The sequence below is a fragment of the Triplophysa dalaica genome, chromosome 20 (assembly GCF_015846415.1).
Source record: "Triplophysa dalaica isolate WHDGS20190420 chromosome 20, ASM1584641v1, whole genome shotgun sequence".
NCBI lineage: Eukaryota > Metazoa > Chordata > Actinopteri > Cypriniformes > Nemacheilidae > Triplophysa > Triplophysa dalaica.
This window is the reverse complement of record NC_079561.1, coordinates 12,986,176-13,004,975: the sequence shown is the minus strand read 5'-3', so window position 1 is coordinate 13,004,975 and position 18,800 is coordinate 12,986,176. Positions and strand designations below refer to the sequence as shown.

Below are 18,800 nucleotides of genomic sequence, written 5' to 3'. Positions count from 1 at the left end.
TTACAGTTTCCTTTGTTTTTATTCACAGTTATTCGTGTATTCCCTTAAATATTTCTTATTTTTATAACAATATGTTAAGATTCAACATTTCAGGTGCTGTAATACTGTTACTTGATGTTTATTGGTCCACTCTTTGTTCATCACACCATTTCTTGAATGCACGGCATAAGATGCTGTCTTCTATGTCATTGAAGATTCCTGTGGGGTGTAAAAGACAGAAACTGTAAAACTGTATTCGTAAATTACAGTATGTCACGACAAAACATGTTCAACAGACACCATTTAACTTGCTGCATGTTATAATGCCCAAGAAGCAATATCTCAAATCCATAATGAACATCAAGACTCAAGTTTTAATTAAAGCTATTCCCCCGTAAAAAGAACAAAAGAGGCTTAGTAATGAGATATGCCATGGAGACAACTCAAATTATCCCAGTAATCTACTCAGTGTCTGTTTTACCCATGTCTCCAACTTTGTTTAGATTTCTTACAACTAAATTTGCATCAAAAGCTTAAGATTTCAATATGGACTCAAACATTTAAATGGTCAGAGATATTCTATCCATATTCATTTTTGTATACAATGAGAATGCGTCACCTTGTAATTATCAATCATGGAGTTAGTTAAGGCAGGCCACTTCAGTAAAGCCTTAAGCAGCACTCTGAATTTAACTCCCCCTCCATCCCCAACTCCACCATATCTATATTGTATCTGTGTATTAAGCAGATTCTTCTTGTATCTTCTATCTGACATTTTTTGTCAAAACTGATTCACATATTTTTATAATGTGACAGCTTATTTACATTGTGATTTTTTTTCTCTACATTTTTAAAAAGCAAAAATGTTTCATCTTCAAAGTCAAATGGAATCCAAAACATTTTAAGCTTATTATCTCATAACTGCTCAGAATGCAGATAGAACTTTATAATGCAAAGGAAACAAATTGTACTGTTTTATACTATGAGACTTCGTGTGTATTTTGCATCAAATGTGGTTCTACAAAATGTACATTTATTTATATTTGCACAAACACAAATACGCAAAATACTGATGTATTTACAGCATCTAAACGCACAATACTAAAGTATTGACGACACATAAAACAAATTATTTACATAGATGAATAACTTTACATACTTACAAATAAATCTTTATGAATATCCGAATTGTGGCATTGACATTTTATTACATTGTAATTATTTTTCATATTGCGGCATTATGTTTTCAATTGCATTTATTAAAGTTTACTTGTTTATGAAATGACATTTCATTCTGTGTGATATCTGCTGCCAAATCGTTTAGAAGAAATAAAACTTTAAGCTCTTAAAATGAATAAGATTTCTGCAGTTGTTGACCATTAAGCTTTATGACGGGTTTTACAGCAGGAAAAAAAAGCTCATTGGCTCTCGGCTGCTTCATCACAGATTGCGTTATGCATTGTTTCTGGTGAGGTGTGTTTGAAGGAGAAATGCGCGCTTTCACAGTTTTTAATGCTACATTGTTACTAAAATGGTAATTTTTCAGCATATTATGGACTTTTACATTTTATATCTTCTTTATATTCTCTATAAAATGGTTAGGTAGGTTTGGGGGTAGGGTAACTGGGTCAAAAAAAATTTTAGAAAAAGAAAGTTTTTTTCAAACATGAAATGCCTTTACGTAACAACTTTTCTTAGTCCTTTATTGGACAATTCTCCTGGAAAAACACGCCCACGCGTCAACCAGCGAGATCGGGTCAAAGAGCAGGCCCATCAATGCACTTCATTTGTTGAAGCTGTGTTTGTTTGTCCACTGCATTTTGGTGAGAAATGTTATATAAACGTTGGATATAACACTGGATTTGGATATCATTGGAACTGATAGATAGCTGGGCCCAGCGCTAAAAGATGCCGGGTAAGTGAAACTGCATCAAATGTCTGTGTTTTGTTGGCAATCAGCACGTACGTGCATGAGGTAAACAAAACAAATTTATTATGAATCAACAGTTATGCGGGGATTATGAGATGACGTATTGTGTGCTCTTGTTGCAGTTCGGCCCACCCCCGCAAGCCTTCTGATGCTCGCCTGTTTTCGGAAAAAATGAAACAGCTGTATCCATCTTTTATAAATTTGATCAAACTAAATACTCTTTGAAGATACGAAGTATGCAAAACTACTCTATAGTTGCTCAAATGAATATGGGATTGGCAGAAACTGTGTGTGTCACCTCCGCTTTAACGTTTCAGTATCAGTAAAAATTTACAAAAAATTATGTTTTGTGCTTGTAAACTTTACCTACAAATACATACGTATAAACATTGAGACAAGGCTGAAATACAGCACTCAGGTGTACTACTATAACCTCAAAGCTCTCTTTATCACTCTTATTCATTTACCAGTATTAATTCCTGTGCCATTTTTTTTTTATTTCCCACATACTTGCTTGGCCAAGTCCTGTAGGTAGAGGCATCCTCAGACGTCCAGCAGAGTGTTTGAGTCGTTCAGCAAGTGATTTCTGAATGAGGTCCATGGTGCAATCCACATGCCACAGAGGGAGCTCTAGACCCCTCATACACACTAAGATATGACTTTTTTCCTCTGCCGTCAGCAAGCCCGTTTCATGAGCTAAATAAATCATGAAAGCCATATCTATGTTCACAGCTTCTCCATGAAGCAGCGCTGGAAGTGTTTTCTGTATTCAAGAAAGAATTTTACAAACAGTTTTGAACTTATTCAGGCCTTTGACATGATATACAAGAAATTATGTGTGTCTCTGGGGTTAAAAGGGTCATTGCATGATTGAAGTTTAAATCTATGGGCAGTATCTCTGTATCACGAAAAGTACTTCTTTGTACTTTTAAAAAGTTAACTGGTGAAGAACAGTTTTAACGAGGCCTAATAAATCAAACCATTTCAAGTTCTGGACTGATGATGTGCCCAAAGTCCACAAGTCTGTCGAGGTCATCCTCCCACAGGTTTGGGGCGAGTTCCTCCATCATGGTCTCTATGGCCAGTCTAGTTGATACTCTCGCTGCATCTTTATTCATGTTTTCTGTACGTTCTTCTGATTCTTGGAAACTGGTGTCCAACAAATGTTTGCCATCGTTCTCCAAAAGCTCAAACAGTCCTTTGTGTTTCATCAGTGCCATCTGTGAAAGATCACTGGCATTGGTGACACATAGATGAAAATACTCATTTAACAACATACATTTCATTTCGGTTATTAAAAATTAAGTTTCCTTAATTCCTTAATTAAAAATAATTAAGTATAATTAAATAAGTATACTTAAAGATTTGCTTCCTATGAAGGATACTCAAGTTCAAGTATAATTCTAAGTAAACTTGATGCAGTAAGTATTCTAACATTGTAGTAGTAGTTTACTTGTAATAATATAAGTACTATTATAAGTGTGTATTTCAATACTGCACGGGACTAAATTGACACACTTTTTATTTATACTTTTAAGTATACTGCTATAAACAAACACTTATAAGCAAACTTTGCATACAACAAGTTTACATCTGCATTTTTTTGTATGTAGAGAAACTAAACTACCAGTGAAGTTTCATGTACACTGTTAGTTTATTCGTTCAATATTTGTAGCACACTTGTAGTACACTTTGAAGCATTCACTTATACTACTCTAGTTAGTATTTGCACTTAAGTAGTTTGCAAGTATACTTGTAGGTAGTTTAGTGTTCACCGTGCAATTTCAAATAATACGTAACAACTGTTGCTTGACACACTGTACAAACATTATCCCAGATATATTCTCTATAAAATGGTTAGGTAGGTTTGGGAGTAGGTGAACTGGTCTAAAAATATAAATCGCTTATCAATACAATAATAAAAACACACTGATACAAATGTCTTAATGATATAAAAGCTTTGAAAATATTTTTAGTTTTGTAGCTAAAACTACGTAACAATTTTTACGTTTTATATGTTGTAATACGTCCAAATTTAAAGGGGTGGTGCAACAATGTTTTATATATTCTCACTTCTTTACAATGTTAAAGCTTTATATGCTTAACATGGTCAACTTGTTAAAAATAGAGAGGACGTATCACATAGTATGGCTGTGATTGAAACATTTATGCAGGGATTATGCAATGACGTATTGTGTGCTTGGACTGTAGTTCCGCCCCCCGGCAAGGCAACAGAGGCTCGCCTGTTTTCGGAAATAATCAGACAGCTGTATCTGTCTTTTATAAATTTGATCAAACTAAATACTATTCGAATAAACGAAGTATGCAATACTACTCTTAAGGCAGATGCACACTGTGCGATTTCAAATAATCCGTAATAATCGTTGCTTGTCACACTGTACAAACATTATCCCAGATATAAGCCATGTCGCAAAGTCAGATCTCACTTATCATTAATGACAGATTGTCTGACAGTAGAGACCGAAAAACGGACATGGCAGGATTCGTCCGGAGTGTATAAACTATATCACTAAAATCTCGTATTTTAGGACAAAGTAGCTGTTTACCTGGCACTGGTATTTCCAGCGCTATCTCTCCTGCTAGGAGATTCTGCCAGAATTTTATCGGAGGACAAATTTGATCACAGTGATAATTAATCGGTTTTGTTGCCAAACCTGTCAAACTAGTGATCAAAGACTAGAGATTTTGGCCTAGGATTCTAGAAACCATTTAGGATTTTCCAACATTTGTCTGAGACTGTGAGTTAAACTGTGAAAAAGTATTCAATAGGTTACTCAATCAACAGAGTGAACACAACTACAAATCAAGTATAGAATACTTGAAATTTCAAGTAGTGTATACTTAAGATTTCAGATAAATAAACGACAAGAAATGCATAGTAATTTTATGCTGCGATTTAACATGTACTGTGGTATAATAAGTTTATGATAAGTTTTGAATACAGTACATATCTTTTGTGAAACTGACCCTAATTGAAACTCTCATTTGTGCAGTAAATGTACCTTCAACATCTCGGCCATCCCATTAGAAATATGGCGGTGTGGTAGAGTGCGCAGAAAAGTCCTGTCCAGGAACGTTGCCACAGGGGGCACGTATGACCCCAGCTTGTTTTTACAGTTGGCAAAGTTGACTCCATTTTTGGCCCCCACACTGGCATCAACATACGCCAAAAGAGTAGTAGGAACACGAATATATGGAGTACGTCTCCGATATAGAGAAGCCGCCAGACCCACAATATCAAGACACACCCCGCCCCCAATAGCGATGATTGGCTCTGTACGACGATCAATACCGAATTTATGGACCTCCTCCAAGATTTTGGTCACAAGTAGCATAGATTTGTTTTCTTCAGTTGTTGGCAAAGGCAGGATCTTGTAAATCACATTTCTTGCTTCAAAGTATGCTGCAACCTGGGAGCCGTAAAGTTGGTTAACTGTATCATCGATAACGATGAACCGTTTTATTCCATTGATGTTGGTTTTAAGAGCTTGAAGCTCTGTAGGATTAAAGATGTGGCCAAAAAGTAAGGTATCATTGCTTGCATCCAGTAATCTTTCACATTGCATGACTCGATAGGTGAAGATGATGGGACTGACCACCATCCAGGTAACTCCATGTTCTGTAGTTGACTCATAGCTGTGGGGCCAAAGCATATATAGGTAATTTACAATTGTAGAATAAAGTTGCCAATTAAATTTAATTTACAAATTTAAAGTGGATTATTTATTGGACAGGGAACGACTTTTAAAAGTAAAAATTCAAAATAGTAAGTGGTGTGCAAGGGCGTCGCAAAATCAAGAGAGCATAAAATTGTCCCTACCAATAACTTCGACCAATTAATCTACACATATAAAGTATAAACTGTGATGTCCGTCTGCGTCTTGTGTGTTTTCACTTAATACTTATTTTAATCTACATTTATTTATCCAGAAATCATTTAATTGAAAATAAAAAATATTCAATCCCGCGTTCTGTAAAAATAGCGCAGACTGTGGTGCACAAATGGTTACGTTTTCTGCCCCCATGGCTCACGTCACCTTATGATTAGCTTTGCCTTCTCTCGCCAACGTAAGGCTGCAGCTGATTCGGTTGTACAAAGTAAGTGCAAAAGCAAAGCTGTGTCTGTGTCGACAACAAGATGCCATGAGCATGCAGGCTACTGGTAAGAAAACATTTTTACCAAGAGTTTATTGACCATAAATATTGGACAAGTTGCGTAACATATTAATGTAGGAACCGTGTTTTTGCAATGCACTAAAATCCCCTATTAACCGGATGAGTTGCAAACTTGAGGGTTACAGCTATGATGATAACTACAAATAGTTGAATATCATGACCATCGACTCTTTTATATCCCTTTATTAGCTAAAAATGTTTCGCTTTAATAAGCATTTTTCTTCCAAGTTACAAAACAAATGATGTATCCGTCTAACTGTTAGTGATTAGTTCAGCTGTGTGAGGGATTTTAGGCTATATAAAATATATATCATTACCAAGATATAAATGTAGAACAAACCAAAGTAAGCCACTTATACTTTAAGTGGATTGCTTTTGTTTATGGGATTTTTTATAATTATAGTAAGCAATCAATGTCTAATGCATTAATGCTTAAATAAGGAATGCATTAATACATTATTTTGTCAGGTCAGGTAACAAAAGCTGGCCTCTCGTGTTGTGGAGAGGCGCAGATGATGTCAAACAATGACATAGTAGTATGTTAGTTATGAAAATCAGTATTGTGACAAATGTTAGGTTGACAATCTACAGCATTGTTTCCCAACCCAATCCTACGTGGCACCCCTGACAGAATGTTTTCGATCTCTCCCAATATGAAACACCTGATTTAACTCATCAGCCTGTTAGTGTGTTCATTAGAGAGACATTTCAAACATTCTGAGGGTAGCTGATGAGTTACAGTATATCATGAGTTATAAACATTCTGTCAGGGGTGCCCCGTAGGACTGGGTTGGGAAACACTGATCTACAGTATAGTTTCTTAGTGTGCGATTTAAATGAGAGCTTTTGAATTGTTCAGATGCCATGCACCACCACTTGTGTCATTTATTAGATGGCAGAACAGGTGTAGCCAAGCTGTAGCCCAGGGGGAGAGACAGAGTAGGGTCACAGGTGATGAGGCTTGCAGATGCATCTCAAAAAATTACAATATTGTGAAAAGGGAAAAAAAAGTTAATTTCAGAAAGTGAAACCTGTATATTATATAGATTCATTACACATAGAGTGAAATATTTCAGACCTTTATTTCTTGAAATTTTGATGATCATGGCTTACAGATAATGAAAACCCAAAAATCAGTGTCTCAGAAAATTAGAATATTACATAAGATAAAAAAAACGATATTTTGAACAAAAATGTCAGGCTTCTGAAAGTAAGTTCATTTCAATGCACTCAATATTTGGTTGGGCTTCATTTTGCATGAATTACTGCATCAATGCGGCGTGGCATGGAGGCAATCAGCCTGTGGCACTGCTCAGGTGTAATGGAAGCCCAGGTTACTTTGATAGCGACCTTCAGGTCATCTGCATTGTTGGGTCTGGTGTCTCTCATCTTCCTCTCGACAATACCCCATAGATTCTCTATGGTGTTCAGGTTAGGCAGGTTTGCTGGCCAATCAAACACAGTACCACCATGGTCATTGACCGAGCTTTTGGTACCTTTGGCACGATGGGCAGGTGCCAAGTCTTGCTGGAAAATGAAATCAGCATCTCCAAAAAGCTTGTCAGCAGAAGGAAGCATGAAGTGCTCCAGAATTTCCTGGTAAAGGTTTGAAATATTTCACTCTATGTGTAATGAATGTATATAATATATGGGTTTCACTTTCTGAAATGAGTGACAATACATATTGACCTTCTTCACAATATTTTTTTTTGAGATGTACCTGTATAGAACATGATTATGTTATCTGTTGTGCATTATATTAAAGTTATAATAAGGTTGCACTGTTATAGAGGTCTAATAAGCACTGGGTCATACATAGTAGTTTTAATAAATATATACGTATAAAAGTAGTTTTTATCCAGACTGTAGATGCCGTTACAGTAATACTGAGTGGCTAGTTGTATATTCTGATGTATTTCTAAGGAAACTGATCTTGCTGTAGACAGCAATTGACCGTGTAGCAAAGAGAGTGACCACAGTGAAGAACAGTGTAGAAAACTATAAAAAGTATTGTTAAAATATTATATTGTTTAAATAAGTCAAGTAAACAGTGTTACAACAAGCCCCAGTCTCTCTTTAGTCATTTGGTATTTTCATACAATATTAAGGGTACATATGCCGTTACATATGCCATGACAGAAGCTTAAGAAAAAAGCACCCACCCGCCCCATGGTACACACATGCTGTACGCTTGTCCGTGCTTTCATGCTGTAAGGTCGACTCCTAAAATAGAAAAGCATTTCAGCAAACACCTCACAAATACTGTAATCACAACTTCAAAAAGATCAAACATCGACAACCTCGCGGAGCATATTTCGAATGTGTTTTTTCTTCTTTATGTAATAAATAAATAAAGTCTAACAGTGAGTTTGAAGTGATATCAGTGTTTGCTGTAATTCATGTACGTACTCACAGTTTGGCGTCTGAGAGTTGTCCTTTCACATCTTCACAGTCTGTAGTCTGTCTGCTCCATGTGTCATCTGCATGTATTAATCTAAATTCTGTTTCATGATCGGAGACATGACTGATTCCTTCAGCGTGGGACATGATAAAGTTCAACCAGGAAAGTTGGCCACTTGCCTACTGTATTTGTGTCCTATAAAAGTAACTAAAGACACTATTGAAGTGTCAGAGGAGGAGGGAACTTTAGGCAAACTATAAATAGGTCGGGTACATATTAATGGAGTGCTATGAGTAAAGAATAGAAAAATATGAGGCAAGCCTACTAGACCATGGGATTGTTTAACATGTAAAGTTGACATAAAACATATTAATGTAGGAATACTTGATGCTGATTGGTCAGTCGTGACATTCCAACGTAATCCCATGATAACATCCAGAAAAGGTAACACAGCACTCATCCAGGTTCTTGAAACTTGAAATATGAACACCCAGAGAAAGTTTTTATTAATAATATATTGAATCTTCTGTTTATATTTAACTTAGCCCTCGATCATGGAGTCCAGACATCAGATAAATATTAATCCATGCACGGGAATCCTATTTTAATAGAGGGATATATATATGTGTCAGGGATGTGACAAAAAAAACATGGCTGTTTTTGAGAGACAACGTACTTTGTATGATTTCTGTGTACAAAATGTATGAACCAATAATATGGATGGCACAAAAAAAAAAATCTTTTATAAGAAATATAATGTTATGAATGTGACAATTCACTTACCTGACTATGGAAGACTATGCTTGAAAAACATAAATAATGCTTTAAAAACGTAAAAATAAATAACATGGAATTTAAAACACCAAATATTAATATCTGACCAATAAGTATGGTCATAACCTTTGGTTCTGGAAATGCCAACTTCAGTTTATATTTACGAATGATTATTCTATATCTTGTGAGGATTGTATTTGTTACAAATAAGATCAAATACATTTTCCTGTCCAATTATTATCTCGTATGGCAATTATAACTGCATAATTCATGTGATAATACAGCAAAATATAACCTTTCGGAGTGATCCAAGACCCCTCTGTTCCACATCCAGTCTTGATCACCCTGTCTAAGTTTCTTCTACAGTTACAACTGGCTAGAGATATTATCCCTTATGGTTTTACATAAAAGACCACTGTGGGAAACATATTATTATAAAACAATACATTAATATCAAGCACAACTTAAAGTTTGATGTAATGAGTCTGTCAAGCTTTGGCACTGTGCCGGTTTTATCCATACCATGATTTTCCTCCAGATGGGGGTGATAAAAACCTGTAGTACAAACAAGTCCATTCCATTCTGAAATAGCTTGAATATGACTTTATTGTTTTCCAAACTTGATGTTGTAAGACATATCAACAAATATTACACTCTTAAAAATAAAGGTGCTCAAAAGGTTCTTCACAGCAATGCCAAAGAAGAACCATTTTTGGTTTCCTAAAGAACTATTCAGTCAAAGGTTCTTTAAAGAACCATCTCTTTCTCACATTTAATAATCTGAAGAACCTTTTTTGCCACAAAGCACCTTTTGTTAGACAAAAAGGTTCTTCGGATGTTAAAGGTTCTTAATGAAACCATTTACACTCTTAAACGTAAAGGTGCTCAAAAGGTTCTTCACAGTGATGTCCTAAAATATTTTTTTTTTGGTTCAGACAAACTTCTTTAGAGAACCATCTCTTTTATAATCCTAAAAACCTATTTTGAAACAGAAAGGTTCTTCAGATGTTAAAGGTTATTTTATGGCATCAAAGAACCTTTTGAAGCACCTTTTATTAAGAGTGTAGACAAAAATTATTTTTAAGAGTGTATTTGGCTGCATTCATCTGCTTCTAAACATATGACAACAAGCAAATCACGTTTGACGTTGCATGCGTTTGTTGTTTAAAAACACTCAGATGACAGTTCACCTTTTACTAAATCTGATCTTTAAGTACATTTCTTGGCCTCCTGCACCTGCACTTTAAGCTCAGATAAGGCTTAAACTGTTTAGGAATCAAACACTGGACAATCTCAGAGAGTTCAGACTGTTAGCGGTAACAGACTTCTGATATCTCCATAGCCAGCTCGAGTAACTCGCTGGTCTCGTGGCAGGAGTTCATCAGACCGCAGTCAAAATCCACATTACAGCTGCAGCAGTCTTTGGCTTTATTCTGCTCGTTGGCGGTGTTGAAATACTTGTAAGAAGGGAAGCAACGGTTAAAGCCCCTCTCACAGGCATCCGGCAGCAGGGTCATGATGTCACAGAAGCGGCAGTAGAGACACGCCAGGAGCAGGGTTGCACAATCATCTGCATGAGTAAAAAAACAAAAAACAGCCAGTTCAGACACAGTGCAATATTCCGACTTCAATGATGCAATAAACGTGATGTCACAGAAATATTTTATAGCAGGGTAATCTCTGGGTGTTACCTATTTGTGATAGAACAGTAACCACTATGTTCTGTGAAATTCAAGAACTTAAATGTAATTGCACTCATAACACATCAAACAGAGTAGCGGAAAATCCCATTCTAGTGGTCGATCGATGTGAATTAATGCGTGAAAGTGCGAGTGAAGTGTTACTGCCATCAGAACATCACTCATCTGAACGTTTCTCACATACATTATTTAGTTTTGCAGACTTCCGTGCACCCGTTTAAGTGCAGGCAACCTTATGATGTTCTTGGCTGCTCTAATCCCAGTGAAAATGGCCCAAATCATCCAAACGTTCCAAAGCGACAAACATCTCAGCCTTTAATTGCCACACAATTCCCTAGAATTATAATATCGAGTTTGGCAAAACACACACGAGGCCATCTCGCCACTTAGCAGAGCATTACAGAACTAATGTCACATATGGCCAGGAAATCTCTCTAGGCGTGTAATGACATTAGTGTTTTTTTGTAGGGCTGTGTTCGAGATATGGGCAGAAATAAAAGGGGACCTGCAGACATTAACTCAATATTTGTATTCCCCCGGTGAACTAATTCAATATGCATAGAAACAGCTGACCAAATATAGCTTCAGTGTGGAATGAGCACAAGTCTTCAGTATATCGCCAGAAAAACATGGTGATCTGTTAGCCGTTCGGTCACTCAGGGAATGCGTCTTAGCATAAAGTGTTGATGTACAGTAAGTGCTCTTAAAAGCACACAAAATGCGTTTACAATGATATCTGCGCCTGGACAACAGAAATTAAATGTAATAAACTTTTAAACAGCAACCGATTTTTGGTTATTACAGTGTAGCTGTACCTTCTGAAATAATTTTTACTTCATTGTACAATATTATAGGGAAGTTGTAGAACATGCGAGGGGGCATGTACTTTATAGCGCACTTGACACCTCTGTCCTCCCACTTCTGAAAAGATGGCTTTTTACTTCATGATTTTATTTTTGTAGTAACACTTTCCGATAAGTTTACATTTTAACAGGTAACAACCATAAGATGAACTAAGAATTAAGAATATTCAACCGCACTGAAAAATAGCCTTTTGATCTATGATATTATTCATATTTACTAAAGATGTACCGATACATCGGCCGATAATCGGTATCTATCGATAAGCACTGCTATACTGCTTAACAATATCAGCTATGGGCCGATTGGAAAATGTTAAGAAACATCACCAGTTTGATGTTCAATATTGATACAGTCATTATATGAATGAATAACATTCAGAAAGAAAAGCAACAATAATTTAATCTCCAGAATCGGTATCCTACAGATATCACTCTGAATAACTGTCAAGTAACTGAATATCGATTAATCTCAAATATTAACTAATAATATCTTGCTGTATTTGCTAAAGCACAGTCAACTAACATGAACAAACAATGAACAGCTGTATTAATGTGAACTAACATTAACAAAGATAAATAAACACTGTTAACATCTGTTGTTCATTGTTAGTCTATGTTGGCAAAAACTGTTAATGAATGAGAAGTTTTCTTAATTTCTTAATGTTTTACCAACCCCCAAATAAAACACATATAGCATGAGATATCTTTAGCAGCCACAACTACTAATACTGCAACAAAAGTATACTATATGACTATATGAATAAAGTGCAGTACCTGCACCATCAGGCTGATAGGACTCAAATGATGCGAGCGTGCTGCTGTCCACACTGGGCTTTCCACGCGAGCAGAGCGAAGCGAGCGATCCTCTCCATTCACTCTCTCCTGAAAACTGGAGCTCATCTCCAGGGTCCACATCCTTCTCTGAGATAGTGCTCAACCTTCTCACCCCACTCACCACAACTTCACTCATTTTGCATCCAGCAACAGGCAAAATTCACCCCCAAACATGAAAGAACTATTATTCACTCCTGAGCTAAATCATGTGGAGAAAAAGACACTGCGTACCATTTGGGGCGAAAAAAGGGAAACTATTCTGCGACTGGTTCAGAAGCCCTGCCTCCTGAAACGATACTGATTCCAACAGCATTCAGCACAAAGTATCTTCAGGCGTAAATAACCTGTGTATGGAGTAAATTATTAAGAACACTAGGCATATGCAATACGAGGAAATAATGAGACCCTAGAGATCTTCCGTTGCTTCAGCTTTTGAGTGAGAGGGGGATGAATTCATAGGTCAAATATGTTTACATTAAAGGAGTAGTTCACTTCAAAATTTGCTCCCATTGTCTTTCCATGTAGGAGTCACAATTTCTGTGAACGGGGTCAAATTTTGAAGTGATTTACATCTTTATATGTACAGTCATGACATTGCAGATACATTGTTTGGTGGTAGTTGCAGATTTTCCTAAAGATGCATTTGCGTGCTGAAATTCTTGCCATGTCTGCATCTTGTACAATGGGTGGAGCTTGGGCACTTTTCTGCATTACAAGAGATGGATAAGCAATTGAAAAAAGACATTACAAAATGACTAATTTTAATGACAAAAATGTTTTTATTTTAATGATCTCTACAAACGTCATGCGTAAAACTTAACTTATTTCTCTCAGTTTTCTTTAATATAAAAATAATCTTTTAACCAAATGTGCAAATCATGTTTGGAACAAAAGTCCTTTTTAAAACACCAAAGCCCACATGATACAAAATGCTTATGTTTGCGAAGGATTCAAATGTGTCATTTTCATTACATTAAAAGAGCTTGAACTTGGTACATTATGGTCCTAATTCAACTCTGAACACATATTGCACATAATCAGTTATTAATTTAATGCCCTTGTTTTAGTTCTCATGGCATCACAGAGCCAAAATAATATTTGCTCGATTGCAACAGTCACCTTATGCACAGTGTTAACCGTCTGACTGAAATCTTTTGTACTTTTTTAAGCAGAAACACTCAGAACAGGTCTACGTTTTTCAACCTCGATATTATAAATAAATACACTTATTTTATGTACTTTTTTCAATGATAGATTCAAGTATTGACTGAGCTGAATGAAACACTATCACAGAATGCACTTATAAAAATAAGACATCTTTGCCATTAAAGTAAACAAATCCACAAACAAAACACAATTGGGTGAATTTGCATAGGACCCAATTAACATTTTTAAGTAGCTTTCTTCAAAACTGATTTCTTACACCCGATACATATTCAGATGTCTAGAAAAGTACACCTGGCATTAAAAAAACCTACATTACTTTCACGCTGAAACTGCAACATTTAATAATTCCCTTAATAGATAACTACCACAGCAGATCTCTCAAAAGTGATGCTAAGTAGTGCCATCGTGAACAACCCAAGCATCCGTGGGCTGACGTTTCAGCGGATCAGTTTTTCATTGTGAGGGAGTTGAGGTTTAGACCACGTTATTCCTGAGGGCTGGTGGACGGTGGTGTTGGCTCCGCAGTCAATGTAGCGGTAAGCTTCCAGTGTGTTCTGCGCGCTCCGCACCATGTACGAGGTTTTCACTGAGGTCCTGTGGTAGATGAGAAGGACAGTCAGAGAGAAGTTTAAAGCCATTTCGCTGAATGTACTGTTTCACAACCACTGCTCATACTGTCCTAAGGTTTCAGGTCTTTTCAATACTTTACGGTTTCGGATTACAACAGAACACAAAGGAAGTGAAAGGGTAGTAATGGAAGGGGACTAAAAGGTCAAACTTACTGCATGAAAACCACAATGTTGTGGACCTTGATGCTGGCCATTGTGCAGAAGGCACTGGAAAAACAAACAAAAGTGTAAATGGATGAAACACAGATGCCCTTAAATTTATTTTACTGCAAGACATTAGACAGTAAATATAAGCCAAAGTGCCATCTTGGTTTTATTAAAAGTGTGCTTGTGATATCTTTGATCTGATGTATTTAAGATATCAACTTTTTCTTTCATTTACTGTCTAATGCGAATTATATAATAATACATTTCAAGTGTTTTAAGTGTCCAAATGGTGAAATATGATTCATTGAATGCACTAGAAATTCATGCTTAAAGGGGTAATATGACACAGCTACAGCGAATATTCTCGTTTGTATTGGATGTAATGCAATGTGTATACTTGATTTCAGGTTAAAAAACGCTGTATTTTCTGACAGGTACACCCACCTTTCTTCCGTTTACATTTGGATGGTCTTGATCAAATCATACCACAAACTGATGTAGATTTGTAGGGGTGTGGTTACATGAGGCGTCTCAGGCAGGTCTGGGTGAGCATTAGCTTATAGATCTTTTGTTCCGACACTTTCATTTTTGCAATTTTACGTGTTTTATACTGTACATGCATGGGCAACTTATAACTCACCAAAGACACAGAAAAAACACGTATTCAGCCATATGACCCCTTTAAACAGCAAAAACAGTGTCATTGCTTTCAAAACAAGAGCACATTCTGAACAAAGTGATACTCACTAAACATACGACAGGCTTCCACCAATTTCCATGCTAACAGTGAAGTTGACCTGCGTTTAAAAACACGTTACAAAACTGACGTATACCAAAGGATGGAATCTACACTGGATGGTGAGCGATCATACCCGTCTCTGGCTGAGAGGCTGAATGTGGATGACATTGTCAAGCTGATGAGATCCAATGACGGTCTTCATATAAAGCACCTGACAGGTGACGCTGTCCACCCACATCGTGAAGAAGTTTGAGTTGGTGAAGTTTAGAGAGCTCTGTTAAATCACAGTAAGGACAGACCATATTAAGCATCTGAGATTTTATAAAATCAAGGCAAAAGCAATTAGGATTCATTTTGTGTTATCAAAGCCGCATCACTTTGGCCTGCATCACTATCGCTATGTCTGAAGTAAATTATAGGTTACTCATTTTTATATATCAAGTTATGTTTCAGGACTTTTTAATAGAACAATATTATATTTATATAAAGTTTTATATCATATTTTTCTCCACCCAAACAGCCTCGGATACGTGATTAGAGAAATGTTTTTATAGAAGCTGAGAATGTAATGTATTCGTATGAAAGACTATGAACAACAAGGTTTTAAAAGAACTCATATAAGTGACAAAGCAGATCACCGTCATGTTGATGATCACTTTGCTGTTGTTTCGGTCAAAGTGCACGGTCACGGAGCGAATGCCATCGTCGACGACCAGCACAGGACGAGGAAACATGAAGAAGGCCACCAGTGAAGATGCCAGGAGGCACAGAATCACTGACAGTACCACATACGACTTCCTGCAAACAGCATTGAACCTTTATTAACATTCTGATGTATGGTAAAGTATGATAAAAATACACACAATTAATCAAATAAAATTACATTTTATTAAAGGGAAAGTCTACCCAGCAATGAACTCTGTCGTCATTTACTCACCCTCAGGATGTTCTAAATTCTGTAAAAATGTCTCCGTTTTGGTGAACACAACATTTAGAAGAATGTTAGCAGCTGAGATTTCTAGGGTAGTCAAAAAGTGCTAGTCAAAGGTGCCCCAAAATTGTTTGTTGTCCTAAATTCCTCAAAATATCTTATTTTGTTTTCAACAGAATACTATAGTAGTTAATGGTGCCCCAGAAATCTCAGTAGGTAAAATTCATCCAAATATCTTTGTGTTCAACCACACAAAGAAATGTATACAGGTTTAGAAGAACTCGAATACAGAAATCTGTATTTTTGGGTGAACCATCTCTTTAACATTGAGCGCTGATCCGTTCTAAGCACAGTCGTGAACGGTTACAGTTATGTTTCCACGTAAGCCTGGCTCGGCATGGCATGATAACAAACTGTTCTCGGCTCGTAATTTTTAATCATGCTAAAAGAATGCGTGCAGAGACGTTATAGGTCAGTCTCTTGTGTTACGAAGGCAACGTGTGACGCGTTAGTGTTTACATCCTTAAGACAGCCATCCGGTGGAAAATGAACCATTTATGTACCGGTTGGCCTGGATCGGCACGGAACGATAAAACAACGAGAACTCTTAAGCACGATGATGGAAAAGCGCTCACTATGCTGTTTTGATGTTTTGAAAAAAACACACAAAACTTGTAGGCATGCTCCTTTCTTAACAACAGCCTAATCAAAATTCACATGTTATGACACATTGCCAACTGTATCTTAAAACAAGATGATTACATCAGCATTAACACTCACGTTCTCCTCGGCTGTAACCTTTGATCGCTGTAGGGGATGAGAGCAACCAGCTCATTCACTTGCCCTGAAAGAAAACAAGAAAGGCCGATATCCTCTATGACCCCAATCTCAACTGATAGCAAAGAATGCCTAGTGACTGATAACATTATTACACAACCATGCTAGATGTTGTCAGAATTTGCGTGCGAATCTAGAGAAGCCTCACGTTCAACATATGAAGATATCCAGTCTTATGCTATATTGTAGATGATTGATTCTACCTGATGGAATGCGTCCAGAGCCCTGGCAGGTAGGGCAGGTGATGCTGTCACGACCTGTGAACTCCACATATGGGAACTGGGCAATGTCCTCCTGTCTGTCCAGCCCGTCCAGAGAGTCATCGCCACCCAACAGAGTGTCCTTCTGTCCGGTCCTGCCATTATTCAGGGCAGACAGGAGCGAGCGCCCATGCCCGCAAACAGACGCACCCATGAGCGACCCACACAAACTCCAGCCTGAGACACAACTATCAACACATACATAAATAGGCAAAATGTTTACTACACTGTTTACTATAATAAAGCCATGGTTCATTTTCATTGGCTCAAATGTTGGCCTGATCATAGGATGCCTTATTTATAAGTTGTGTAGAAAATGTTTTCCATTAACATCACTTCTTGATGCATTCAGTCACGTCAAGCTGTTTGCTTATAATGGTCTTCCATGGGGAAGAAAACGCTTAACGTGCAATTATTCACTTTATCTGTAAAATAAGGGATCGTTCTTTTGACAGCAGCTAGTTTCATTACAACGAAGGTTTGACAGAAATATGGGTTTCACTGATCGCTCTTAAGGTACGTTAAGCGTTTTCCACCTTTTAGAATGTCACTGACGAATTTGAAAGCAAAACTGCAGTTAAAATGACTTCCGGCATACACGCGTCTAGATATGAAAGGGTGAATTTAATCGGGAGAAACTTCGACTCGTTTATACTTTAAGTTTGACACTTACGTTTAAACTGAAAACACAGAGATATACAAAAGCTGCTGTTCGCCTGTATGTTGTGAATGTCTCTGCTCTCTCTCGCCGCTGTGGATTGTGTTCACGTGATCGTTCTTTTGTTTTTATACTGCCACCTGCAGTTGTGGAAGTGTCCTGCGTTCTGACACGACCGCTTACCAGTCAGATATATGGAAGTAAAATCAAATGTGCTGGAAGCAAAGAGACGTGCTGAATAGCACTAACTGAAAAAAAATGCATTGTATTGACAGTGCTTGCATTTTAAGGTTCTGCGATTCAATATGGTTGTACATTTAAGCTGTGAATATTTCCAATTGAAACATTTCACACTGAGTTTCACCGACTAAAAATAAAAATAAATCACCTTTTAAATTTCATTAAAAAAACTTGTTTTTAAATACAACCTTTAAAATTTGACAGGTCATTTTCAGTCTATATTATCTCGTTTTAAAAATTCGCTTCCACAAATTCAGGGGTTCAAATTCGGCTTGAAATTCAAGGTTTCACATCCGGGAATCCCAGGAAAAGCAATAGAGCGCCGATTCGACAAATGCATGATCTCTTCCTGCTGCCTGACCGCTTCACCAGCAGGTGGTGCAAGTCGGTTCTGACAAAGATCAAAGCAAAACATGCAGTCCACTATCTGCTCGATTAAGTGAATTTAGTTGCCCTCATAGATAGCTTCTTATGCATCATCGACATTTTCTGAAATTTAACTGATGCTTGCACT

At 37.0% G+C, this 18,800-nt stretch overlaps 3 protein-coding genes across 7 annotated transcripts; all 3 read right to left on the bottom strand.

Moving 5' to 3' along the window:
- Nucleotides 1–3: 3 nt before the first annotated feature.
- On the bottom strand, nucleotides 4–8,686 carry LOC130409181 (2-epi-5-epi-valiolone synthase). Of its 5 annotated transcripts, none has more exons than XM_056732939.1 (6): nucleotides 8,520–8,636; nucleotides 8,269–8,329; nucleotides 4,933–5,566; nucleotides 2,890–3,129; nucleotides 2,420–2,672; nucleotides 4–198 (listed from the first exon to the last, which is right to left on the bottom strand). In XM_056732939.1, the coding sequence occupies exons 2-6, from the start codon at nucleotides 8,286–8,288 to the stop codon at nucleotides 119–121; spliced, it is 1,227 nt and encodes a 408-aa protein (XP_056588917.1). In that variant the 5' UTR covers nucleotides 8,289–8,329; nucleotides 8,520–8,636; the 3' UTR covers nucleotides 4–118. The 5 variants fall into 5 exon arrangements, with proteins under 5 accessions (XP_056588917.1, XP_056588920.1, XP_056588918.1 ...); XM_056732942.1 differs by having other exon boundaries at nucleotides 8,287–8,329; XM_056732940.1 differs by having other exon boundaries at nucleotides 8,516–8,624.
- Nucleotides 8,687–9,869: 1,183 nt separating this feature from the next.
- LOC130409611 (myoD family inhibitor domain-containing protein 2-like) lies at nucleotides 9,870–12,940 on the bottom strand. Its single transcript, XM_056733658.1, has 2 exons — nucleotides 12,619–12,940; nucleotides 9,870–10,851 (listed from the first exon to the last, which is right to left on the bottom strand). The coding sequence occupies exons 1-2, from the start codon at nucleotides 12,812–12,814 to the stop codon at nucleotides 10,592–10,594; spliced, it is 456 nt and encodes a 151-aa protein (XP_056589636.1). The 5' UTR covers nucleotides 12,815–12,940; the 3' UTR covers nucleotides 9,870–10,591.
- A 494-nt stretch (nucleotides 12,941–13,434) lies between these two features.
- On the bottom strand, nucleotides 13,435–18,571 carry tmem106c (transmembrane protein 106C). Its single transcript, XM_056733170.1, has 8 exons — nucleotides 18,062–18,571; nucleotides 17,332–17,576; nucleotides 17,072–17,135; nucleotides 15,999–16,158; nucleotides 15,494–15,634; nucleotides 15,369–15,418; nucleotides 14,628–14,681; nucleotides 13,435–14,439 (listed from the first exon to the last, which is right to left on the bottom strand). The coding sequence occupies exons 2-8, from the start codon at nucleotides 17,540–17,542 to the stop codon at nucleotides 14,283–14,285; spliced, it is 837 nt and encodes a 278-aa protein (XP_056589148.1). The 5' UTR covers nucleotides 17,543–17,576; nucleotides 18,062–18,571; the 3' UTR covers nucleotides 13,435–14,282.
- Between the last annotated feature and the right edge of the window lie 229 nt (nucleotides 18,572–18,800).

Excerpts from the sequence above, each read along its gene's own strand:
- LOC130409181 (XM_056732938.1), bottom strand. The coding sequence starts at position 8,653 with ATGTCCCACGCTGAAGGAATCAGTCATGTCTCCGATCATGAAACAGAA. Across the intron at positions 3,130-4,932 it reads GGATGGCCGAGATGTTGAAG|ATGGCACTGATGAAACACAA; the intron begins GTACATTTACTG and ends GATCTTTCACAG. Across the intron at positions 199-2,419 it reads TACAGGACTTGGCCAAGCAA|GAATCTTCAATGACATAGAA; the intron begins GTATGTGGGAAA and ends TACACCCCACAG.
- LOC130409611 (XM_056733658.1), bottom strand. The coding sequence starts at position 12,814 with ATGAGTGAAGTTGTGGTGAGTGGGGTGAGAAGGTTGAGCACTATCTCA. Across the intron at positions 10,852-12,618 it reads CTATCAGCCTGATGGTGCAG|ATGATTGTGCAACCCTGCTC; the intron begins GTACTGCACTTT and ends TTACTCATGCAG.
- tmem106c (XM_056733170.1), bottom strand. The coding sequence starts at position 17,542 with ATGGGTGCGTCTGTTTGCGGGCATGGGCGCTCGCTCCTGTCTGCCCTG. Across the intron at positions 16,159-17,071 it reads AGGTTACAGCCGAGGAGAAC|GAAGTCGTATGTGGTACTGT; the intron begins GTGAGTGTTAAT and ends TGCTGTTTGCAG. Across the intron at positions 15,635-15,998 it reads AAGTGATCATCAACATGACG|AGCTCTCTAAACTTCACCAA; the intron begins GTGATCTGCTTT and ends GTGATTTAACAG.